Source organism: Cajanus cajan, chromosome 11 (genome assembly GCF_000230855.2).
Source record: "Cajanus cajan strain Asha chromosome 11, NIPB_CcT2T_4, whole genome shotgun sequence".
Lineage (NCBI taxonomy): Eukaryota > Viridiplantae > Streptophyta > Magnoliopsida > Fabales > Fabaceae > Cajanus > Cajanus cajan.
This window is the reverse complement of record NC_138527.1, coordinates 8911740-8938346: the sequence shown is the minus strand read 5'-3', so window position 1 is coordinate 8938346 and position 26607 is coordinate 8911740. Positions and strand designations below refer to the sequence as shown.

Below are 26607 nucleotides of genomic sequence, written 5' to 3'. Positions count from 1 at the left end.
GAATGGTTATTGATCTTTTTGTGATTTTTCTTGAAGGGGTGCCTCTGAGTAGGCGACTGGGGATTTAGGGATCTTATGTATCCCAGAGTATTATTTAGGAAGCCTCTGCAGGCTTAGCCTCACTCAACGCTTGAGCTGGAGAGCTATCTTCACTGAGGAAGTTTAAGTCCTTTGACTTGGATATTCTGCTTGGGAGATCGTACTTCCATTGGGGATTTTGACGATCTTGCTTTGATAGCTCTCGCTGGGAAATTTGGCCCATGAGCTTGAGTTGAGGTTTCTCTGGGGAGTATTATTTCTGCGAGCCTCTCCAGGCTCAGTTATTCTGCATACTGTGGAGGATGTGGAGTATTATTTTGGTAAGCCTCTCCAGGCTTAGTTATTCGGTTCAAACTGTTTGTTGGATTTTCTATATCCTTGCCTTTTTTCATTTTCGGCTTTTTCTGTATTTTGCCTTTTCTTCTGATTTGGCTTTTTCTGTGTTTTGCCTTTTTTTATGTTTTTGGCTTTTGCTGTACAGAAATTAAAAGTGCTAAAGAAATTAAATTCAGTTATTATGAGAGAGTATTATTTCGGCGAGCCTCTCCAGGCTCAGTTATTTTGTAGGAGTATTATTTCGGTAAGCCTCTCCAGGCTCAATTATTCTGAAGGAGTATTATTTCGACAAGCCTCTCCAGGCTCAATTATTCTGTGGGAGTATTGTTTCGGCAAGCCTCTCCAGGCTCAATTATTCTGTGGGAGTATTGTTTCGGCAAGCCTCTCCAGGCTCAGTTATTTTGAGAGTATTCTTTCGGCAAGCCTCTCCAGGCTCAGTTATTCTGTATGATGCTGTTGATTTTCTGAATCTTTGCATTTTGCTTGCTGCTGTCATACACAAGCAATTTTTCTATTTTTCTATTTTATGTAATTGCCTCATGATAAGGTCTTTGAATGTGCAACTAATATGTGTGATGCATGCAATACAATTTTTTATTTTTGTTCATTTATTTAGAAAAGTGAGTGGCTCTCCCTATCCTCTTCTTCTTGGAGGACTTTCTGTCATTGACGCGAGGAAGTATTTTTATGAGCCTTTATGCAGGAGATCTATGGATTTTATAGGAACCCCTCCAATTTTCTTTATTTGACCGATTATTAAGAGAGTTTCGTACAATTTTTGAAACATCAATTTAGAGGCATAATCACATGGTCAAGAGAGAAAAGAAATGAATAGATATTTTATTGATATTCGCAAATGTTTTTACAGAAAGATATACAGAAGGAAATTTATGAAGAATGGCTGGCCAGGGTAGGCTATATACATTGGGCTTAACAATTATATCTGTAATTGTTGCTCTTTACGTTCCCCTAATTGCTTCGGCCTGAGCCAGGAGTGTAGATGCTGCAAGATGCTTGCTTCTAGAAGATAATCACTTGAATCGCCTTTCGGTTTTCGATTCAAGCGATCGTTGCTTGCTTTGCTTTTACATCTTATTCTTTTGCCCCTAACTTTTGCCTAGGACGTATCCTAGCGGGGATGATTTTGCCGTTGTTTTGCCTAGTACCCTTGTACTGGCGGGCTTTTTATTTTACCCTAACTTTTGCCTAGGACGCCCTTTTTTGGGTTTTTATCCTAGCGGGCCTATGCAAGCAACGTCTTCAAGCATAGTACTTCTTTACCACGTCAGTGTTGACTAAGTATCGAAGTTCTTTTCCATCCATGTTTGTGAGGATCAATGCTCCTCCTGAGAAAGCTCGTTTTACCATGTACGGTCCTTCGTGATTTAGGGCCCACTTTCCGATTTTGTCCTTTTGAGTTGGTAGTAATTTCTTCATTGCCAACTCTCCCTCATGGTAGACTCGAGGGTGGACTTTCTTGTCAAAAGCCTTTTTGATCTTCCTCTGATAGGCTTGACCATGGCATATGGCGTTCAGCCGTTTCTCTTCAATGAGGTTCAACTGGTCATACCGGCTTTGAACCCATTCTACCTCGAAAAGTTTTGCTTCCATGATTACTCTCAGAGAAGGTATTTCGACTTCAACAGGCAGAACTGCCTCCATTCCATAAACAAGGGAAAATGGAGTAGCTCCTGTGGATGTACGTGCTGAAGTCCTATAACCATGGAGAGCGAAGGGTAGCATCTCATGCCAGTCTTTGAATGAGACAACCATCTTTTGTACTATCTTCTTGATATTCTTATTGGCTGCCTCGACTGCCCCATTCATTTTTGGTCGGTATGGGGAAGAGTTGTGGTGTTGGATCTTGAATTCTTGGCTCAGTTCTTCCACCATTTTGTTGTTCAGATTAGATCCATTATCAGTGATGATTTATTTCTCCATGCTTCCACTAGATTATTCCAAAATCTTTTGGGACAAGAGAGAAAAGAAGGAAGAGATATTTTTGTTTTGAAGTTTGTGTTTTAGAAGGGATTTATTTTTCAAAAATGGTTTTTGTAAGAATGTTTGGCCAAGGTGGGCTTATGTGTTTAGGCTTGTTTGATTAAACACTTATGAAGTTAAGAAAATCTTTGTTTATTGACGTTGTGATTTGACAACTTAGATAACTTCCCTTGAACCTTTCTTTTTGAATTCGGTTCATGGTACCATCATGGATTTATTTTGTTTTTTGATTGTCCTTATTTTTGCCTAAAACACCCTTTTGTGGCGTTTTAGCGGACCTTTATTTTTGTTTATTTTTTGTAACCCTAACTTTTGCCTAGGTCACCCTTTCGTGGGATTCCTAGCGGGTCTTTTGCTCTTATTTTTGCGCAGTCCCCTTTTTTGAGTTTCCTGCCGAGCTTCTTTTATTTTGAAAGGTTTCTTTTTACCCATGATGGCACTTGTCAAGGCCAAGGGAAGGTGCTCCAAGTTGTCACACACACCTCCACATAAAAATGATGTGGGCTTATTATTATTAAGATGATTTTAACCTCATTCATGTTTATTCAAACAGGGTTAAAAATAATGTGGTTTAGAATTTTATTATAAGCAAGAAAAGAAGCAATGAAGAATGATTTTATTATAATCATAGTGGAAACATTAGTCTTTATTTCATCACTGATATGGGTCCCCAATGTTGACCTCTTCTATCTCTCGGCCTTGCCCCAAATTCACGGTCTCTAATTTCTCTTGACACGGTTGGAGTAGACGAGTTTCTTGATCTAGCAGTCTTTGCAGATCCGGAGAGATGGTCTCCTCATCACTGTCCAACTCAACCCGTTTATCCTCAACTTTCGGATCCCGGTCAGAGCGAACAATTACAGACATAATTATTTTATTGGTTCTGTTTAGGTTTAGAATTATTAATGTTAATGAGAGAGAGAAAAGAACAAAATAAGAGAATAATGTGTGAAATATGCCTCTTTATTGATATATGTATGTAGAACTGTACAAAACCCTTATTTACATGAAAAGGTTCTCATGATCTCGGGTACAGATCATGAGTCCCTAAAAGAAAAAAGTGGAGGGGCCCTATCATGGCTTGTTATTCTCTCTAATCCTGTTTTGGCCGAGGATTCTTGCTCACGTAGGGCGCTATCGAATCAAAAGTGATCCACCCGGCATCAATAAGGTCTTGGACCTTATATTTAAGAGCAAGGCATTTCTCTGTTGAATGCCCTGGTGCCCCCGAATGGTATAAACATTTGTCTTGTGGCTTGTACCAATCGGGGTAAGGTGGGTCGATCTTCCTTGGTGGAACATGAGCTAGAAGTTTGGCTTCTACTAGCTTCGGCAGGAGATCGCTATAAGTGGTCGGAAGTTTATCAAACTTCTTCACAGGGGTGAATTGCGATCTTCCCGACTTCGAAGTGGAAGTAGCCGAGGGTATGGTTATAGCATTGACTTCTCCCTCTTTCTTCTTCCCGAAGACCTTCTTAGCTTCATATGATTGGGAAGGCTTAGCCAGCTTCCCACTTTTAAGTCCTTGTTCCACTCTCTCCCCAATGGTGATGATGTCCGAGAAGAGTGTCGTTGTGTTCCCTATCATTTTATCGTAATAGGGACCAGTCAACGAGTTGATGAATAAGGACACCATCTCCTTATCTGACAGCGGGGGCTCTATCTGTGCCGCCAACTCCCTCCATCGTTGGGCGTACGCCTTGAAAGATTCATCATTTTTCTTACTCAAGGCTTGAAGATCTGACCTATCAGGTGTTAGGTCGATGTTGTATTTGTAGCGCTTGAGAAAGGCGTCGGCCAACTGCCTCCATGTACATACTTGATTTCCATCTAGCTGCATATACCAGTTGAGCGCGGTATCAGCCAAGCTCTCTTGGAAGCAGTGGATCAAGAGCTTTTCGTTTGTGGCATATGCAGCCATCTTTCGGCAGTACATGGTGAGATGACTCTTGGGGCAAGTCGATCCCACGTATCTCGGGAAATCTGGCACTTTAAATTTGGGAGGGAATTGAATATCCCTCACTAAACACATGTCGGCGGCATCTTTAATATCGAAGTCATGCCCCTCCATAGCCCTCAACCGATCCTCTAGGGCGTGGAATTGTTCTTTTGAAACCTCGGGCTCTTTGATCATAATTCCAGCCCCAAGAGGTATGGCATGTGGAGGATCTTCTTCATGCTCCTCCTCCTCTCCCTCATGATGGGACCCATGGTCACTGTGATGAGATCCATGAATGTTATGGTGACGCATGAGTTCCAACATTTGCGCCATCTGCTCTTTGAGCTGTGAAAGCTCGGTCGTGAGCTTCTTGTTTTGTTCCTCTAGCGCTTCCATTTTCTTGATTTTCTTTGCGCGTGTGAGGACAGAGAGATGACCAGCCACTTTCTAAAATGAATGTTTAATCTAATTAGCTTATTTATGATATGAATACACTCTTGATGTGAGCTTGATAATCTTTCATCTTTGAGGCGCTGCCTTTTTAAGATGAAAGTTTATCACCCTCCCTAGGCTATTATCTCTCCACAACGGAGAATCTCAATAGTCACGGGTCTCTTTTATTCACATCGAGAGGGTATTAGTGAACCTATAAATGATGATGAGGATGCATGAGGTTTTATTGATAATGATGCCTATGCTCCTTACTTTTATTATATTTTCACACATTGGTTTTTCCTCTCATGTCATGACATTTTCATGCATGGGGATTATTCTTAGACCTTATCACGAGGTTATTTATTAATGCACAAACAATTGCACATAAGCATTTACACAAACAATTCACTCATCCACGAACAGTCACGAGCGAATCACGAGGTAGGGGTCTCCTGCAGAAAAGTGCATATTCAAGGAGGATCTAACTGTTCTCACTTGGTCAAAGGCCCCCAAGGTGCCCCCATTATATGGACCCAATTCCTCTCGTCGTAAGTCGATGGAAAGTTCCAACGCACTGTCGGACTCGAGTTCATGGTTATCACCTTGAGTGATGTTTTTCCGACAACGGTCTCGTAGGCTCCTATAGACCCATTCAACCGGCCGTACTAACATCCACTCCCTACCACTCATGCCCCCGGGTATAGAGGGAACTGTTGTGTGCAAAGGTTTGTGTGCAATTTATTTCAAACAATTGCGGAAATTTAAACAAACAACAGTTATTTAAAGCCAAATATATAAAGCATGTTATCATACAAGCAAGGGGTAATGAAGTAATTTTAACTATTATTTGTTAAAAATAATCTGTCACTAAATGAGACTGACTCTCGAAGCTTCCCCAGTGGAGTCGCCATCTGTCGCCACCGGCCCAAACGGGCCTCGGCGGTCGCGAAGACGGTCGAGCTCGCTTATTATTTTAGTTTTGAAAATGTATTGGATTATTAGAACGACTTGTTCTCAAACTGAGACCTTGTCGATCCTATCCAATTTATTTATTAAAACGTCTCACCAATCCATATTAATCCCAAGCGGGACCCTCCATGGATTAGTGGTTTTCGCAAAAGGAGGGTTCGTGGAGTCGCCACCAATGTTTTACTCAAAACATTGGAAAAAGGGATAAGGCAATTGATTTTATAAATCAACTTTGGCCATTACAACCAGAGTCGGGTAAGGGAATCGGTTACGCGTGGGGAAGGTGTTAGCACCCCACAGCGCCCCTTTCGGGTTCTCTATGACAGATTATTTTCTAAAATAACAGCGTAAAATTACTAAATTACCCCTATTTATTCTAAACAATTATAAATTAACTATCTACATGATGACAGTTTAAATATGCACACAGAAAGCAGTAAAAGGAAGGATTTAAGAAAAAACCTCTTGAAGCGTGCTTTTATATATTGAGTGAAACTGGGAAGCTTTTTGGCGTTCCCTCGCTCTACAAGCTCACTCGCTCCTTCCTAAAAAACTTTTAACTATGGAAATCCGGAGGATTTCCCTTCGACTAGGTTCGATCCTCAAGCAAAATGGCTCGGGGCTCAAGAACTTTGTCGGATCAACTCTCCGAGTGATTTCTAGGGCAGAACACTGCTCAAAAACCCCAGAATACTCAAGGAGAGGGTTAAAACTATCTTGAAAAGTGTGGAATGACGTCCAATGACGTCTTATTTATAGGAAACAGGCGCAGTACGGGCATTGGGGGTCAATACGGCCCGTATTGAAGATTTGTTCTTCAATACGGCCGTATTGAATTCAATACGGCCGTATTGAAGTTCAAAACCTTCAATACGGCCGTATTGATTTCAGTACGGCCGTATTGAAGTTCAAAACTTCAATACGGGCCGTACTGAGTCTCAAACAGGCCGTACTGAGCTTATTTCTTCCTATTTGCTTATTTTTGCTACTCTAAGACCTCTAAACCTACAGATAGTCATCCTTTGGCCTTCTAGGAGTCCTCCTGGTTGACTTTCCTTTGATCTTTGAGGGTCTTCGAGTCTTATTTCCGACCCGGACAATTTTAGGGGTCTACAATAAGTTAACGTGCTTGTTCGGATCCGTCGTGCCATCGTAGCGGTCGATGTGGAGGGGCTTCTAGCCAAAGGGCAGAGGTGTCTCCATGATGCCGTCCACAAAAGGATGGCGGCGGATGCTCGTCCAATGGCCTGGAGCCTGGGCTGGAGTAATGTTGACTTCATGGGCTGACCTGTTCGTCAGTGCATGTGACCGGTGAGTAGCAGGCCGGGGGGTCGGTGCCCTAGGAGTTGTTGTGGCTGAGAAACTGAATGCCCCTCTTCCTCGTGTTGGTTACTCAGTTGAGGAGGTTGATCAGAAGGGCGCTGAGGAAGTTGGGCCCAAATACGTTCATTCTCTCTCGGCGCGCAGCCCTGCTAGGTCAGCTTCGTTAGCGGTACGCAGCGCCGCCAGGTTAGTTTCATGCTTGGCACGCATGTTTTGCAGATCGGCAGTGTGTTGCTGCCGCATTTGTTCAACCTGCTCGATCAGCCTTCTCAATGCTGCTTCGTTGTCCATGCTGGTTGTATGATCGATGTCGTCTGTTGCTCGTCTACTATGGCATCGGGTGAAAACCATAAGCGTTGCCGATAAGAGCTGTCTTGATCGGCCCCACGGTGGGCGCCAAATGTTCTTACCAGGGATCTGTCGCAGAGATGATCCGCTGGGTAAGATCAGCGAGCCTTCTTCGCTAGTACGTTTGATGCTCCAAGATGGGGGTGGTACCTGCAAAAGAGACTCCGATGCTAAAGTTAGTGTTTGTGGATGTATGAGTCTCGTATAAGTAATGCACGTACCTTAGGGTGAATTAGGGTTTTCATGGGCCTTAGGCCCGAGATCAGTCATGACCTATTTGGATGCCGAGCTGACGTCGCCTAGAACGTGTCCGAGGTCACTCCACGCTGAGATGCCGAGCTCGAGCTCGGCATGGCGGTACGGATAGTACAATTAGCACTAGCCAACCTTTCCTTAAGAGTTTGGAATTTACTCTCACACTTACTATCCCACACAAAGACAACACTCTCCCTAGTCGACCTAGTCAAAAGTAATGCTATCTTAGAAATTTCCTCAATAAGTCTCCTATAATAATAAGTTAATCTAAGAAAACTCTTAAACTCACTAGCTTACTTTGGTATCTCCCTCTTAAGTACATCTTCTACCTTAGATAGATCTACATTATACCTCACTAAAATCACAGGACCTAGAAAACTCTTCTTATACAACTAAAATTCATACTTAGATAACTTAGCCTAAAGCTATCTTGGATAAATCCTCACTCTCAATTCCAATTTGATGATAGCACACATTAAGGTCAACCTTACTAAACACCCGCTAATTAATCCATAAGGTCATCTATCCTCATATCAACATACATGCATATCAAATCATATTAGAATACCTACTTCAAAAAATCGATATATATCATTCTTAAGCATGTATGAATCAATCACCATTTACTCCATATAGCATGTACATGAACCAACTTTACCAAATAACATCATACAACCTTAAACAACCTCTCAATCCACATGACATCTCAGAATCATGACAAAAATCAATTTTTATCCTTGCATTGCCTAACGATTCAAAAATATCATGACACCATACATATCCCTTCGACAATGATCAAAGAAAATGATACCTAGAGAGTTATACTCATCCAAATGATCTAAAACCTATCTCAAAAGAAAGCTAAGAGAATAAGCTACAACTCCTATAAAGACATAAGATTCTAAAAAGATCATCTTCTTAGCTAAAAATTTCAAAAACCGTAGCAGATATATTCAGCGCTTACAGCTAGACCTTTGATCACCAAAGTAGCTATAACTGGAGTTCTAGACCTCCGTTTTACCTGATTCTAGTTCCAATGGAAAGATAACATCCAAGGCTACAACTTTTGTGAAGACTATAAAATTTAAATCTGTCAATATGGTACTCATACTGGCACAACAAAACTGCAGCGAAAATATCCTCTACACCAAATAGCAATAGTGTATCAATATATCTAAGGCCACAAAAATACCTCAACCCTTCCAAACTCACACCTCAACTTCATATTCAAGCTTCCCACTACAATCCTAAACCAAAACAACTCACATATTTAGCACAACAGACTTAGAAAATAAAACTCACATGTTACCTAAACCATAAACGGTTAACATGCCAGTTCCAACACTCAAGGGAATTACCAACATTTTAATCTCTCATCAAGGATACCAAAACTCCATTTCTCAGATACAACCTCCTTGGATTCAATCGCTACAACTATAGATTCTAGAAACTCCATTAATCGTAAACTCTCGACAAATTAATGTCTCACCCAAATCTAAGGTCCTAATAGTTTCTAGTTAATTAACATAATATCTCATCTACTACTACTCGCACATATGCTTGCAACACAAGCGATACCACCCAACCACTACTTCTTACGTAAGCAAGAAGTATCAAACAATTCAGCACTCATAAGAATGAAGAAGAGTAGTCATAATAATATTAGCTAACACTATCTATCATTCCTCTAATTACACTATAATCTAACGGTATAAAACTCTACAATATCATAACAAGGAGAACATCATCATCATCATTATCAAAGCAGAGCATCATCAAAGTATACAACAAACAAAACACTGTCAGAGTACACAACAAAATCATGATAAGTACATAACTCACGACCGATTGGATCGACATGCTCTGATACCACTAAATGTGACACCCTTACTACCCCAATACATATATTGTAATAATGTAAATAGACTAAGAAAATAAAATTTTCAACATAGGTAAAAGGGTTCACATAAAAACCTTCATAAATATTCCTCAATATCCATGATAATTGGAAATAAATAAATTAGAAAATGAAACATAAGAGTTTACAAATTATTTTTGAAAGACAAGGTACAACTCCAAATCCATATAAAAATCCATGTCCTAGAAATCCTCTGCCCTGATGTCACAATATTAAAGCATACCCACAATTCAACCGTTGGCATTCTAGATGCCACTCATATCCGGATCTTCCTCACCTAAAACATCTACAATTGCACGGTGAGAAAAGAAAATATCTATATGTAAGGCACATAAGGAAAACACAACATATCATCTCATTATAAAATATTAATAAACATTTCAATATATCATAACTCTATCAATCATGCATCATCACCACATCACAATTCGCAATCACACCAATTTTCACAAATCTTGCAATCAACCCTATGCCAAGTGTCGCCACCCGCCGAAACGGAGCTTGGCATTCGCGACGATGGTTGGACTCTTTTTAATATTTTTGAAAGTGGTGGATTGTTAGAACGACTTATTCTCAAACTGAGACCTTGTCGAACTAACAATTTTATTAAAATGGTTCACCAATCCATATTAATCCCAAGCGGGACCCTCTATGGATTAGTGGTTTTCGCAAAAGGTAGGGTTCTTGGAGTCGCCACCAATGTTTTACTCAAAACATTGGAAAAAGATTTAAGGCAATTGATTTTATAAATCAACCTTGGCCATTACAACCAGAGTTGGGTAAGGGAGTCGGTTACGTGCGGGGAAGGTGTTAGCACCCCACAACGCCCCTTTCGGGTTCCCTATGACGGATTATTTATTAAATAATAGCGTAAAATTACTAAATTACCCCTATTTATTATAAACGATTATATATTAAATATCTACATGATGACGAATTTAAATATGCAACAATCAGAAAGCGGTAAAAGAAGGGATTTTTAGAGAAGAAACCTCTTGAAGCGTGCTTTTTATATATCAATGAAGTTTAGGAGGCTTTTTGGCGCTCCCTCCCTCTACAAGCTCGCTCGCTCCTTCCTAAAAAATAATTTTTACTATGGAAATCTAAAAGATTTCCCTTCGACTAAGTTCGAGACTCAAGCAAATGGCTCGTGACTCAAGAACTTCGTCGGATCGACTCCTAGAGAGATTTCTAGGGCAGAACACTGCTCAAAAACCCCAGAATACTCAAGGAGGGAGTCAAAACTGTGTGTAAAAGTGTGGAATGACGTCCAAATGACGTCCTATTTATAGGGATGAGGCGCAGTACGGCCCCTGGGTTCAATACGGCCCGTATTGAGTTTTTGTACTTCAATACGGCCGTATTGAATTCAGTACGGCCGTATTGAAATACAGAAACTTCAATACGGCCGTATTGGTTTCAGTACGGCCGTATTGTAGTACAAAATGTGCAGTACGGCCGTACTGAACTCCAAGGAGGCCGTATTGAGCTCCAAACCTCCCACTTCCTTATTTTTAGGTACTCTAAGACCTCTAAACCTACAGATAGCCATCCTATGGTCTTCTAGGAGTCCTTCTGGCTGACTTTCTTTCAATCTTTGAGAGTCTTCGAGTCTTATTTCCGACCCGGACAATTTTAGGGGTCTACAGCTGCCCCCTCTTTACTTAGTCAAACGGCCTTTTGGTGTACCGTTTGATAAGTAAAGGAGTTGACCCAATTGTCCGGGGAATAAGCCATCCTTCCGACTTGTAGTGTCTTCAGGTGGGAAAATTGTTGAGTAGCCTCTCCAGGTTGGTGCATACCTCCGCGCTTCTAGTCACTTTGGTAGCGTGAGTCTTGCCCTCTCTAAGGTGAGTATTAGTCGTCGCCTGTCCAGGCTCGTGCATACCTCAGTGCTTCTGATCACTTTGGTAGCGTGAGTCTTGCCCTCTCCAGGGTGAGTTTGCCCTCTCCAGGGTGAGTATTAGTCGTCGCCTCTCCAGGCTCGTGCATACCTCAGTGCTTCTGATCACTTTGGTAGCGTGAGTCTTGCCCTCTCCAGGGTGAGTTTGCCCTCTCCAGGGTTTGCATACCTCGGTGCTTCTGATCACTTTGGTAGCGTGAGTCTTGCCCTCTCCAGGGTGAGTTTGCCCTCTCCAGGGTGAGTATTAGTCGTCGCCTCTCCAGGCTCGTGCATACCTCCGCGCTTCTAGTCACTTTGGTAGCGTGAGTCTTGCCCTCTCCAGGGTTGCATACCTCTGTGCTTCTGATCACTTTGGTAGCGTGAGTCTTGCCCTCTCCAGGGTGAGTTTGCCCTCTCCAGGGTGAGTATTAGTCGTCGCCTCTCCAGGCTCGTGCATACCTCAGTGCTTCTGATCACTTTGGTAGCGTGAGTCTTGCCCTCTCCAGGGTGAGTTTGCCCTCTCCAGGGTTTGCATACCTCGGTGCTTCTGATCACTTTGGTAGCGTGAGTCTTGCCCTCTCTAGGGTGAGTTTGCCCTCTCCAGGGTGAGTATTAGTCGTCGCCTCTCCAGGCTCGTGCATACCTTAGTGCTTCTGATCACTTTGGTAGCGTGAGTCTTGCCCTCTCCAGGGTGAGTTTGCCCTCTCCAGGGTTTGCATACCTCGGTGCTTCTGATCACTTTGGTAGCGTGAGTCTTGCCCTCTCCAGGGTGAGTTTGCCCTCTCCAGGGTGAGTATTAGTCGTCGCCTCTCCAGGCTCGTGCATACCTCAGTGCTTCTGATCACTTTGGTAGCGTGAGTCTTGCCCTCTCCAGGGTGAGTTTGCCCTCTCCAGGGTTTGCATACCTCGGTGCTTCTGATCACTTTGGTAGCGTGAGTCTTGCCCTTTCCAGGGTTGCGTACCTCTGTGCTTCTTGACAACCTCGAGGTAGCGTGAGTTTGCCCTCTCCAGGGATCTGTGATGGTTTTGTCTCCACAGTCCACGATGCTGCTTCGACAGTTTGTTTTTGATATTGATGCCGCTGAGGGCTGGATAACGCAGGGATCCGTCTAGGGGATGTGCAGTTACTCAAAGGTTCTTGTGTCCCAATTTTGCATTGCGTAATTGGTGCCCATTGAGGAATTTCTGTTTCCTTGGGGTGTAGACACGAAGATGCTCTTTCTGATGTGAGCGATGCCTTATGATTGGCTGACGTCCTTTCGACGATGGTGGAGTATCCCGGTTATCCTTATTCGGGTGACTCTTTTGATTTTCCGGTTTTGTTGCCTCTGCGTAGGCTGTTATCCACTGGGGGATTTTGTCGTTTTGTTGTGATTAGCCTCTTCTGTTAGGCAGATCATCTTGACGCTTGATGTTTGGCTGAGAGCCGGATTCCACTTGGGGAATGATTATTTGTCTTTTGTGATTTTTCTTTTTGAAGGAGTGCCTCTGAGTAGGCGAATGGGGATTGAAGATCTTATGTATCCCAGAGTATTATTTAGAAAGCCTCTTCAGGCTTAGCTTCACTCATTGCTTGAGTTGGAAAGCTATCCTCCACTGAGGAGGTCATAGTCCTTTCGACTCGGATATTCTGTTTAGACGATCAAGCCCTCCTTGGGGAATCTTGCTGATCTTGGTTTGATAGCTTTCACTGGGGAATTTGGCCCGTGAGTGGAAGCTGAGATATCTCTGGGGAGTATTATTTCGGCAAGCCTCTCCAGGCTCAATTATTCTGATGAGGGAGTATTATTTCGGCAAGCCTCTCCAGGCTCAGTTATTCTGAGAGAGTATTATTTCGGCAAGCCTCTCCAGGCTCAATTATTCTGTGGGAGTATTATTTCGGCAAGCCTCTCCAGGCTCAGTTATTCTGTACGAGTATTATTTCGGCAAGCCTCTCCAGGCTTAGTTATTCTGTACGATGCGATTGATTTTCTAAATCTTTTGCCTTTTTTGTCGTTTTTGGCTTTTTCTGTATTTTTGCCTTTTTTGTCATTTTTTTGACTTTTTCTGTATTTTTGCCTTTTCTGTTGACTGCTGTCATACACAAGCAATTTTTCTATTTCTTCTATTTTATGCAATTGCCTCATGATAAGGTCTTTGAATGTGCAACTAATGTGTGTGTGATGCACAAAAATGCAAGTTAATTTTGTTGATGTTTTTTAGAAAATGAATGGCTCTCCCTATCCTCTTCTTCTTTGGAGGAATTTCTGTCGTCGACGTGAGGGAATATTTTTGTGAGCCTTTTATGCAGGAGATTACGGATTTTATAGGAACCCCTCCAATTTTCTTTATTGACCGATTATTAAAGGAATTTCGTACAATTTTTATGAAATACCAATTTTAGAGGCATAATCACATGGTCAAGAGAGAAGAGAAATGAATAGATATTTTATTGATATTTACAAGTGTTTTTACAGAAAGATATACAGAAGGAAATTTCTGAAGAATGGCTGGCCAGGGTAAGCTATATACATTGGGCTTAACAATTATATCTGTAATTGTTGCTCTTTACGCTCCCCTAATTGCTTCGGGTGAGATGTCTGAGCCAGGAGCGTAGATGCTGCAAGACGCTTGCTTCTAGAAGATAATCACTTGAACCGCCTTTCGGTTTTCGATTCAAGTGATCGTTGCTAGCTTTGTTTTTGCATCTTATTCTTTTGCCCCTAATTTTTGCCTAGGACGTATCCTAGCGGGGATAAATTCACCTTTGTTTTGCCTAGTACCCTTGTACTGGCGGGCTTTTTATTTTGCCCTAACTTTTGCCTAGGACGCCCTTTTTGGGTTTTCATCCTAGCGGGCCTATGCAAGCAACGTCTTCAAGCATAGTACTTCTTTACCACGTCAGCGTTGACTGGGTATCGAAGTTCTTCTCCATCCATGTCTGTGAGGATCAATGCTCCTCCTGAGAAGGCTCGTTTTACCACGTATGGTCCTCCGTGATTTGGGGCACACTTTCCGATTTTGTCCTTTTGAGTTGGTAGAAATTTCTTCATTACCAACTCTCCCTCATGGTAGACTCGAGGGTGGACTTTCTTGTCAAAAGCCTTTTTTGATCTTCCTCTGATAGGCTTGACCATGGCATGTGGCGTTCAGCCGTCTCTTTTTGATAAGGTTCAACTGGTCGTATCGGCTTTGAACCCATTCTACCTCGGAAAGTTTTGTTTCCATGATTACCCTTAGAGAAGGTATCTCGACTTCGACGGGTAGAACTGCTTCCATCCCATAAACGAGGGAGAATGGAGTAGCTCCTGTAGATGTACGTACTGAAGTCCTATAGCCATGAGGAGCGAAGGGTAACATCTCGTGCCAGTCTTTAAATGAGACAACCATCTTTTGCACTATTTTCTTGATGTTCTTATTGGTTGCCTCGACTGCCCCATTCATCTTTGGCCGATATGGGGAAGAGTTATGGTGTTGGATCTTGAATTCTTGGCACAGTTCTTCCACCATTTTGTTGTTCAGATTAGATCCATTATCAGTGATGATTTATTTCTCCATGCTTCCACTAGATTATTCTAAAATCATTTGGGACAAGAGAGAAAAGAAGGGAAAGATACTTTTATTCTGAAGTTTGTGTTTTAGAGGGGATTTATTTTTCAAAAATGGTTTTTGTAAGAATGGTTGGCCAAGGTAGGCTTATGTGTTTAGGCTTGTTTGATTAAACACTTATGAAGTTAATAAAATCTTGTTTATTGACGTTGTGATTTTGACAACTTGGATAGCTTCTCTTGAACCTTTCTTTTTGAATTCGGTTCATGGTACCATCATGGATTTCTTTTGTTTTTTGATTGTCCTTATTTTTGCCTAAAACACCCTTTTGTGGCGTTTTAGAGGACTTTTGTTTTTATTTTTGCAACCCTAATTTTTGCCTAGGTCACCCTTTCGTGGGATTCCTAGCGGGTTCTTTGCTCTTATTTTGCGCAACCCCCTTTTTGGGTTTCCTGCCGAGCTTCTTTTATAGAGGATTTCTTTTTATCCATGATGGCACTTGTCGAGGCCAACGGAAGGTGCTCCAAGTTGTCACACACACTTCCACATAAAAATGATGCGGGTTTATTATTATTAAGATGATTTTAACCTCATTCATGTTTATTCAAACAGGGTTAAAAATAATGTGGTTTAGAATTTTATTATAAGCAAGAAAAGAAGCAATGAATGATTTTATTATAATCATAGCGGAAACATGTGTCCTTATTTCATCACTGATAGGGGTCCCAATGTTGACCTCTTTTATCTCTCGGCCCTGCCCCAAATTCACAGTCTCCAATTTTTCTTGACACGGTTGGAGTAGACGAGCTTCTTGATCTAGCGGTCTTTGCAGATCCGGAGAGATGGCCTCCTCATCACTGTCCAACTCAACCCATTCATCCTCAACTTTCGGATCCCGGTCAGAGCGAACAATTACAGACATAATTATTTTATTGGTTCTGTTTAGGTTTAGAATTATTAATGTTAATGAGGAAAGAGAGAAAAGAACAAAAGAGAGAGTGATGTGTGAAAAATGCCTCTTTATTGATATGTATTAAAACTGTACAAAAACCCTTATTTACATGAAAAGGTTCTCATGATCTCGGGTACTGATCATGAGTCCCTAAAAGAAGAATATGGAGGGGCCCTATCGTGGCTTGATCTTCTCTCTACTCCTGCTTCGGCAGAGGATTCTTGCTCACGTCGGGCGCTGTTGAATCCAAAGTGATCCACCCAGCATCGATAAGGTCTTGGACCTTATTTTTGAGAGCTCTACATTTCTCCGTTGAATGCCCCGATGCCCCCGAATGGTATAGACATTTGTCTTGCGGTTTGTACCAATAGGGATGAGGTGGATCAATCTTCTTTAGTGGAACGTAAGCTAGAAGACGTGCTTCCACTAGCTTCGGCAGGAGGTCGCTATATGTGGTCGGAAGTTTATCAAACTTCTTCACAGGGTTGTATTGCGACTTTCCTGTTCGAAGTGGAAGAAGATGAAGAAATATTTACGGCATTGACTCCTCCCTCCTTCTTCTTCCCGTAGGTCTTCTTGGCTTCAAATGATTGGGAAAGCCCAGCTAGCTTCCCACTTTTCAGCCCTTGTTCCACTCTTTCGCCAATGGTGATGATGTCCGAGAAGAGTGTTGTCGTGTTCCCTATCATCTTGTCATAATAGGGACCGGTCAACGAGTTTATGAATAGGGACACCGTCTCCTTATCCGACAGCGGGGGCTCTATTTGTGCCGCCAACTCCCTCCATCGTTGGGCGTACGCCTTGAAGGATTCATCATTTGTCTTACTCAAGGCTTGAAGATCGGACCTATCGGGTGTTAGGTCGATGTTATATTTATAGCGCTTGAGAAAGGCGTCGGCCAACTGCCTCCATGTGCACACTTGACTTCCATCCAGCTGCATATACCAATTGAGTGCGGTGTCAGCCAAGCTCTCTTGGAAGCAATGGATCAAGAGCTTTTCATTGGTAGCATATGCAGCCATTTTTCGGCAATACATGGTGAGATGACTTTTGGGGCAAGTCGATCCCACATATTTTGGGAAATCGGGCACTTTGAATTTGGGAGGGAATTGGATGTCCCTCACTAAGCACATGTCGGCGGCATCTTTAATATCAAAATCATGCCCCTCCATAGCCCTCAGCCGATCTTCTAGAGCGCGGAATTGGTCTTTTGAAATTTCAGGCTCTCTAATCGTAATCCCCGCCCCAAGGGGTACAGCTCGCGGAGGGTCTTGTTCTTCCTCATGATCCTCCTCATGATGGGACTCATGGTCACTGTGGTGAGCCCCATTCATGTTTTGATGACGCATGAGTTCCATCATTTGCGCCATTTTCTCCTTGAGCTGTGAGAGCTCGACTGTAAGCTTCTTATTTTGTTCCTCCAACGCGTCCATCTTCTTGATTTTCTGCGCGCGCGTGAGGACAGAGAGATGACCAGCCACTTTCTAAAATGAATGCTTAATTAGTTTATTTTATGGAATGAATACGCTCTTGACATCAGCTTGATAACCCTCCATTTTTAAGGCGCTGCCTTTTTAAAACAGAGTGTTACCACCCTCCTTGACTTATGATCCCTCCCCAACGGAGAATCTCGATAATTATGGGTCTCTTTTACTCATGTCAAGAGGTATTGGTGAACCTAAAATGCATGGTTTATGAGGATGCATGATGTCTTATTGGTAATGATGCACATGCTCCTCACTTTTATTATATTTTCGCACATGGTCTTTCCTCTCATGTCATGTTTTTTTTCATGCATGGGGATTATTCTTTAGACCTTATCACGAGGTTTTATTAATGCACAAACAATATCACATAAACCTATACACAAACAATTCACTCATCCACGAACAGTCACGAGCGAATCACGAGGTAGGGGTATCCTGCAGAAAAGTGCATATTCAAGGTGGTTCTAACTGTTCTCACTGGTCTGAGGCCCCCAAGGTGCCCCCATTATAGGGACCCAATCCCTCTCTTCGTAAGTCGATGGAAAGTTCCAACGCACTGTCGGACTTGAGTTCATGGTTATCACCTTGAGTGATGTTTTCCGACAACGATCTACGGGCACCTATAGACCCATTCGACAACCGGCCGTACTAACATCCACTCCCTATGGCTTTCCACTCATGCCCCCGGGTATAGAGGGAACTGTTGTGTGCAAAGGTTTGTGTGCAGTTTTTATTTCAAACAATTGCGGAAGTTTAAACAAACAACAATTATTAAAGCCAAATAGATAAAACATGTTATCATACAAGTAAGGGGTAATAAAGTAATTTTAAACAATTATTTTAGAAAAATCCATCACTAAATGGGACTGACTCTCGAGGCTTCCCCAGCGGAGTCGCCATCTGTCGCCACCCGCCGAAACGGAGCTTGGCATTCGCGACGATGGTTGGACTCTTTTTAATGTTTTTGAAAGTGGTGGATTGTTAGAACGACTTATTCTCAAACTAAGACCTTGTCGAACTAACAATTTTATTAAAATGGTTCACCAATCCATATTAATCCCAAGCGGGACCCTCTATGGATTAGTGGTTTTCGCAAAAGGTAGGGTTCTTGGAGTCGCCACCAATGTTTTACTCAAAACATTGGAAAAAGATTTAAGGCAATTGATTTTATAAATCAACCTTGGCCATTACAACCAGAGTTGGGTAAGGGAGTCGGTTACGTGCGGGGAAGGTGTTAGCACCCCACAACGCCCCTTTCGGGTTCCCTATGACGGATTATTTATTAAATAATAGCGTAAAATTACTAAATTACCCCTATTTATTATAAACGATTATATATTAAATATCTACATGATGACGAATTTAAATATGCAACAATCAGAAAGCGGTAAAAGAAGGGATTTTTAGAGAAGAAACCTCTTGAAGCGTGCTTTTTATATATCAATGAAGTTTAGGAGGCTTTTTGGCGCTCCCTCCCTCTACAAGCTCGCTCGCTCCTTCCTAAAAATTAATTTTTACTATGGAAATCTAAAAGATTTCCCTTCGACTAAGTTCGAGACTCAAGCAAATGGCTCGTGACTCAAGAACTTCGTCGGATCGACTCCCAGAGAGATTTCTAGGGCAGAACACTGCTCAAAAACCCCAGAATACTCAAGGAGGGAGTCAAAACTGTGTGTAAAAGTGTGGAATGACGTCCAAATGACGTCCTATTTATAGGGATGAGGCGCAGTACGGCCCCTGGGTTCAATACGGCCCGTATTGAGTTTTTGTACTTCAATACGGCCGTATTGAATTCAGTACGGCCGTATTGAAATACAGAAACTTCAATACGGCCGTATTGGTTTCAGTACGGCCGTATTGTAGTACAAAATGTGCAGTACGGCCGTACTGAACTCCAAGGAGGCCGTATTGAGCTCCAAACCTCCCACTTCCTTATTTTTAGGTACTCTAAGACCTCTAAACCTACAGATAGCCATCCTATGGTCTTCTAGGAGTCCTTCTGGCTGACTTTCTTTCAATCTTTGAGAGTCTTCGAGTCTTATTTCCGACCCGGACAATTTTAGGGGTCTACACCAAGGTCACGCTTATAGCATCTCTTGCCCAAGGTTGTGCCACCCCCAACATAAGTATTAATTGTCTCACACATCCCACCCTATGCCAAGGTCACGCCTGTAGCATCTCTTGCCCAAGGTCGTGTCACCCCTGGTCATAATGTGAGGAACCACAATCACATAACAATCACAATCATCACAAAATCTTACTATGTCAAGGTCACGCTACCCTTCAGCCTAGGGTCGTGCTCACCCTTGACATAACGCTATGCAAAGGTCACGCTACCCTTTTAGCAGCCTAGGGTCGTGCTCACCCCTGACATAACAATGTGCCAAGGTCACGCTACCCTTTTACCAGTCTAGGGCCGTGCTCACCCCTGGTCATCAGTATGAGGATCCACAATCACATCTCATTCGCATTCCACACATCTCATTTCATAACTCAAATTCCATATTACATACAGATAAGTCCACACAATACAATGATTCACATACCCATCAAGCAATTCACCATGAATACACATCTATAACAATAATTTTTATAAATTAATATAAAACCCAATTAATCACCAATTTAATAGATAGAATCTTAACTCAAATAATAAAACCCCCAATTTTTCCAAAACCTAACTCACAGACACTTTTCTACAATTTCGTTCTCTCTCCCAGATCATCATTCTTACAAATTAAATATATATTTCTAATCCTCAACACATACAGACTCTAATGGGATCATCAATTCCTCAAATAGAAATAATCCAATTTTTCCAAAACCTAACTCACAGGCACTTTTCTACAATTTTGTTCTCTATCCCAGACCATCATTTTTACAAATTAAATATATATTCATGATCTTAAATACATACAGAATCACATAAGACCAATAATTATCTAAACAGAAATAATTATAAAATTACTCATAATCCTACTAGCTTCCTCTTCTACCCAATACCCAATTCCCTCATGTAACTTTGCATACAAATAATCCATTTTTCTCCCGTACCTGGATAAACAGTAGCTGAAACTAAAATAAAGATCTCGTTAGTCTCCTCCTCTTTCTTTTTTTTCCTAACCCTTCAGAAGGCAAATGAGGCAGATAGGGTTAACGCTACCTGACTCCTTTCTTAAAAAATTAATCCATTGGGCTGGGTCAACCCAACCCATTTTCCTTCTCTTCTAACCCACTTCTCTTCTTCCTCAAAATAATTAAATAAAATAAATACATGTATATTATAAAATATTTTTCCTCTGTAATAATAATATATTTCTGACCCAAAATATAATAATATAATTTTAATAACAAAATATCATATAAAATCAACCTTCTCTTAAAACATATAAATATTTATTTAAAAATAATAATAATAATAATAATAATACTTATTTAATACGTACAAAATAATTGTCCAAAATAATAATTATTTAAAACGTACAAAATAATATTCCTCTATAATTATTAAAATAATTATGACCAAATACCATCTAATAATAATAATAATAATAGTAATAATAACCTTTCTGAAAAATGGGGTGTTATAGTCCAAGTACCTAGTTATATAAGTTAAGAGATATTAATATGTATACTCATGGATTTTTGAAAAAGAAACAAAAAATAACTCAATTCATTGGTATATTAGACCGACCAAAACCCACTAACAAAAGTGTGAGAGACATCTTTGCTACCAATGTTACAAGCTCCACGAGCTTCCCCAACCCATGGTGTTGCCCATGGTGTGAATTCATTGACTGCTTAAGTGACACTTTTAAAATTTTCGGCAACTTGACTCAAGAAATATGGGTCTTGAATCTTGTTGATAACATCCTTGTGGACACCTTAATTCATTTGGAATAAATATTATTAGAAACAAAACAATCATTGAGAGAAAAGTAGTGAAGTGCATGCTATTGCTATTGACCAAAAAGGGGAATATATATATATATATATATATATATATATATATATATATATGTACACATACATACCGGCACCGAGGTTGTAAATATGGTGGGTCACTCCATCAACCACACCAGGCCCAACATTTAGTAAGAAGCTTTAGAAACCATTCCTTAACATAGAAACCACCAGGGCCTAACACTTTAGGCCTTCTAAAAGCATCTAGGTATAGCAGATTAACTATACGTTTGAGCATAGTTATGTCTTTAGCATATTAAACACTGTCTACTTTGGCTCCTTTTCCCTCAGCACATAGCTCATTTCCTATTAAGAATCATAAATCATAATGCACATGGGATCAATCGAAGAAAAAAAAATAACATATATATATATATATATATATATATATATATATATATATGCCTGTAAATCAAATATCAAAGGTAGAAACAAAATTAATTAAAGATTTAATTTATCTACCCAATTCATATGAATCTATTTTGTATCCTTTTGATATTGCATACTTCATGAGACTTATGGCAATTTTGGGATTCTAGTTTCCAACCCAATTCAACTTGTCTTCTATAAAAATTTTCTTTCTAGTGAGAGCATTCAACACAAAAATTAATTTCACTATGCAAAATGTACAAATAAAGAAAACAAAAAAAAAGCACGTCAGAATTAAATGTAGCTCGCAACTAACACATATCATAGTACCTCGTGTTGAGAAAAGAATGGTAAAAAACTAAACAAGTACCCAGTTTTCACTACAAAAAAATGTGTGATTTGTGGCGGTTATTTTGGCGGTTTCTGGTGGTTCAAAACCGCCACAAATGGCATACCGGCGTCATTAATAATCACCGGATCTACGGTCGCTACAAACCGTTTCCGGCGGATATTTTGTAAATGCTGGTTTTGGGCACCAGAAAAATCAATCTCTTTGTGGCGGTTCCAAACCGCCATAAAATTCATTTTTGTTTGACTTGTTTGACATTTTGTGGCGGTTTAAAACCGCCACAAAATTCATCTAAATTTTGCTTGATTCAACATTTCTGGCGGTTTTAAACGCCCAGAAACTATAAAACAAGTAACATTAAAATGCATTTTGTGGAAGAACATGGTGTCTATGTTATGCAAGGTCTAGTTTTTCTCAACAACACTCAGTCTATTATATATAATTGAAACAATTGTAAACTTTATAATAAAGTCAAGTCAGTGCTGAGTTTTTGAAAATGCAATGTTCGAAATGGCTACAAAATAATAAAGCTAGTTCCAAAAAAAAAGAAAATTAGAGGACTCCATCATCAAACAAAGAGACTAAGAAACACTGCAGATATGCATTGAGTTGAGAATTAGGTAAGAAGCTATACATCTATACTTTTTGGTGTATAAAGCTATTAGAAATTATGATAATCATGGGATCCATTCTCTTTGGTAGAATATCTCAACGGGTTTCACCCGCCCTCTAATTAATAACTAGATCTAGAACAAAAATTTATGAATAATGAAAATTAAGGAGGAGCTTGTGTTGTGAAAGATTGTATACATTATTAAATTAACTAGCATCTGTCAGCTCTAGTGATCTTCAGCCTCTTCACACTGTTTTAGCTAGACTAGTCTAATTATTTTATCTAATATGAAACATTAGGAAATTTAAATAGATAAATGATATTTTACATATAAAAAGAACAAAATATTATATTCAACTAACGTAAATATTATATCAATATTTAAAATATTAAAAATTAGGAACAGTTAACAACAATAAGAATTTTTTTCTTACATTTATTTTAAAATAGATAAAAAGTCATATCTTAACTTTTCTATTACCATGTTCCCTAGTATGGAATTACTATTGTGAGCCAAGTAATTAAGGTCTTTAAAGAAATATGGACAGTATATTTTTTTTATCACAAACAACTATTCACATTTAATTTTTTATTGCAATAAAATTCATGCTTGTATCCCTTGTTTTCATTCCACGCAATGAATAGAATTTAATTTGGATAGAATCGAATAACAAATAAACTGATTTTAACAATGTTAGAATTTTATCAAATTGTTTTTCCAAGATCCAAATATTTCATTAAATAACAAATTCTTATAAATGTTGCGAGGCAAGAGACAAGAATAGGGAACTTAACTACAAATTGTAACACAAGATTTTTAAATATATTTGTAATACTAAAATATTCAAGAGAGAATAAGCATAGGGGAGAAGAAGATCCACTTACTTTGGTACATGAATTAGAATTCAAGATCTTTAGTCATCTTTCCTGACTCCACTGTCTCAACACGTGCAGCTTCCAACTTATGAGTAAAACCCCCTAATTTTTCATTATTATCCAGCTTGGTTCTAGTAAATAATAACAGAATCATGTCAATAACAGGTTCAGAGAAAAGGAAAAGAATAGGGGAGAACATGAAAGAGGGAGTCACTAATGGGTAAGCAACAGAAAATAGCAATGGAAATTGCAGCTCAAGAGTTCAATAACCTGAGTTGTTCCAAGATGGATTTGATTGTACAAAATTCCCGTGGAAATTCAGCTCGAGCAATTGCTAGTGGTAAATCATTATTGCATTTGGTTTACATCTTTTGAAGAACAAGATAATATTTGTTTCATTTAGAGATATAATTAGGCTGTTTATAATCTTTTACCTAACATATGAAGAGTTGGTCCATGCCAAAATACCAATGTGGCAGTGTCTCTGACCAAGTGGTTAAGACTAAGACAAAGAGTGCCCTCATTCTTATTATGAAAACTTGAGTTTCAACACAAGTTAGAGGGGACTCATGCACCAACCAAACACCCACAAGCAAAGTAAAAATCCACCAAAACATTAGCAACAAATACATTTGATTCCACCAAACCCACCTTCAAAACACACCCTTGAATCCTCTGATTATCATTATCACAGCTAAATACTTGTGCTGTTTGTGATCTACTGATTTTTTTGTCTATTTTAATGCTTTTCTAACAATTATATAATGCTTGTTTTTACTTGTTCAGTTGTTGTATCTATCCTTAAACTTCTTTAATTGTCTTCATATCCTTATTTTACCCTAGTGCATCTATTTTATTGTGACAGAGCAAATCAAAAGTAGAGAAGAATCAAGCAATGGAACATATCAGCACTTTCCAGTTGAGGTTCTTCCTCTTTTAAAACAATCATAGATTTAATAATCAACAAATTAATGATCATGAAAAACATCATGAACAAGCCAATTTCTATTCAGAACATCAAAAACAAATAACACTCGTAATTTCAAAAGGCAAATAACATTGTAATTTCAAATCAAAACGTTAAAAAATAAATAAAGAACATTCGCATTCCCTTACCTCAAATTTGTAATCTCTGGAAAAATTTGTTCCACCTAAAACCTTTGAATGTTGACAACATTGGACTGAGCTTTCATAGTTTCAATGTCATGATTTAACCGTTGCTTCCAGTCATAAAGTAAAGCCTCGTCTTGTACAAGTTTGGAAGCAAAATAGATATTTGATAGGTAAATAGCAAGTTAGCAACATTATAAATTGCAAAATCAAATGAGTATAACATGATACACTGATACCTGAGGCAACTGTACAGTCACTTTGTTTGGAAAAAGGCGATTAAGTTGCTTCATGACTGTGGGTTTCTTTGCTCCTATCATGCAGTCTACTCAAGTTATCCTAAACAAAGGGTGTTAAGTATATTTCTTCATGAATAGAAACAACTTCTGGACAAGTATATAATAGAACTGGGGCAAACCTTAAACATTTCATTAATTGCAACTTTGCCAAGGTCATCCACTCCAGAGCCATCTACTCGTAGTAAATGATTTGTTGCAGTATAAATCACAAATGAATTATACGTGCCAAAATTATATAGTGCAGTGTACTAATATGCAACTAAAGAAACAGAAGTACAATCAAATACATTGAATTACCAGAACAAAAGAACCCACGATCATCTTCGCAAAGGCCACCAAGATCATTGCCATCTAGAATTGATTTATCAAACCTAACCCCAATTTTTGAAGCCCTATTATCTTCAAAAGCCGGGAGAACTTTGCCCCAAGAGCCATAGCTTGGTCCCCTGCTTAATATAAAAGATGGAAAAAATCCATTTTCCAGACCAATAAATTAAACTAATGGACTAGAAATAGAAAGAAAAGAGGAAAATAACTAGTGGGAGAATAAAATATCCACCCAAAAAAGTAATTAAAAATGTGAAAAAGAAAAAAACAAATAAGTAAGCAAACAAGAAGAGTAAGAAGAAATTGAAAAGATGAAAGGAGGGCGAGATCTAACGATGCAGAAAAGGAGACATAATAAGACATACCATTCTCCTTGGCCTTGGATTCGTGCAAACAAAGATCAGAAGACACACCTGCCACACAAAATGCTTTCCTTATAAAGTTCACTCAATATGCATATACAAATCACACTCCCTTACCTCAAATTCGTAATCTCTGGAAAAAAATTTCCACCTAAAACCTTTGAACAAAAAAATCATAATGAAATATTATACATAGCAAAAATAGGGAATCAAAATAGATATGAATCGAAAACTCACCTTAAATGGAAGCAATCGATCAAAAAACAACGCAGAGAAGAGAAAATTTAAAGAAGGTCTTGCAAAATCACTAACCCTAAATTGGACAGTTTGCGAAATGGTTTTATCGCAAATTAGCTCCCGTTATGTTGAGCGTTTGACGGAAGAAGAAGAAGTTTGGGCGTGAAGCGAACCCGAGCATGCTTTTTTTTTTCTTTTTTGATTTTAAGTTCTTCTAACTCTTTATTTTTATTCTTTTAATTTTTTTAATAAGAATAACAATATAATTTAATTAAGTTGTCTACGTGAATATTATGACAGTTTTGTGGCGGTTAGAATAACCGCTAGAATTATAACATTTTTTGGCGGTTTATTGAAACCGCCAGAAAAAAACCGCCATTAATTAACTACTAATTTGTAGTGTTTGTTAAAAAACACTCATGTACTTCATCCCATCTCATTCTGGGAAGGCATGTTGTGCTAAAACTAAAAAGACCACATTCTCTCTTCTTGAAATAGGGGCATTTCTTTTGCTTCCCAAATTGGTAAACAATCTGATCTTCCACTAAACCTCATAATCTGATCCTCAGGGGATTAAATGCTACAAAAGTTTAGAATGATAGGTAAGGAGAAATTCATAAGCTAATATTGTTTACACATGATCATATGATATATGTTATAGACATTTGACAATTAAAATGCCACATCTTG

General features: G+C 39.6%; 1 protein-coding gene across 25 annotated transcripts in view; it reads right to left on the bottom strand.

Moving 5' to 3' along the window:
- Window positions 1-26364, bottom strand: part of LOC109793724 (uncharacterized) — a 41120-nt gene extending 14756 nt beyond the window's left edge. The window contains exons 1-10 of one of the 25 annotated variants that reach the window (XR_014430660.1): window positions 25918-26158; window positions 25798-25838; window positions 25653-25731; window positions 25289-25437; window positions 25111-25163; window positions 24932-25017; window positions 24699-24823; window positions 23592-23713; window positions 21447-21681; window positions 4455-21296 (exon numbers count right to left, since the gene is read on the bottom strand). Coding sequence is in view for 17 of the 25 variants with exons in the window: in XM_083066759.1 (XP_082922885.1) it covers window positions 16393-17358 (966 nt within the window). In the remaining 8 variants the exon portion in view is untranslated. The other 24 variants (XR_014430659.1, XR_014430661.1, XR_014430656.1 and 21 more) reach the window with 24 other exon arrangements.
- Between the last annotated feature and the right edge of the window lie 243 nt (window positions 26365-26607).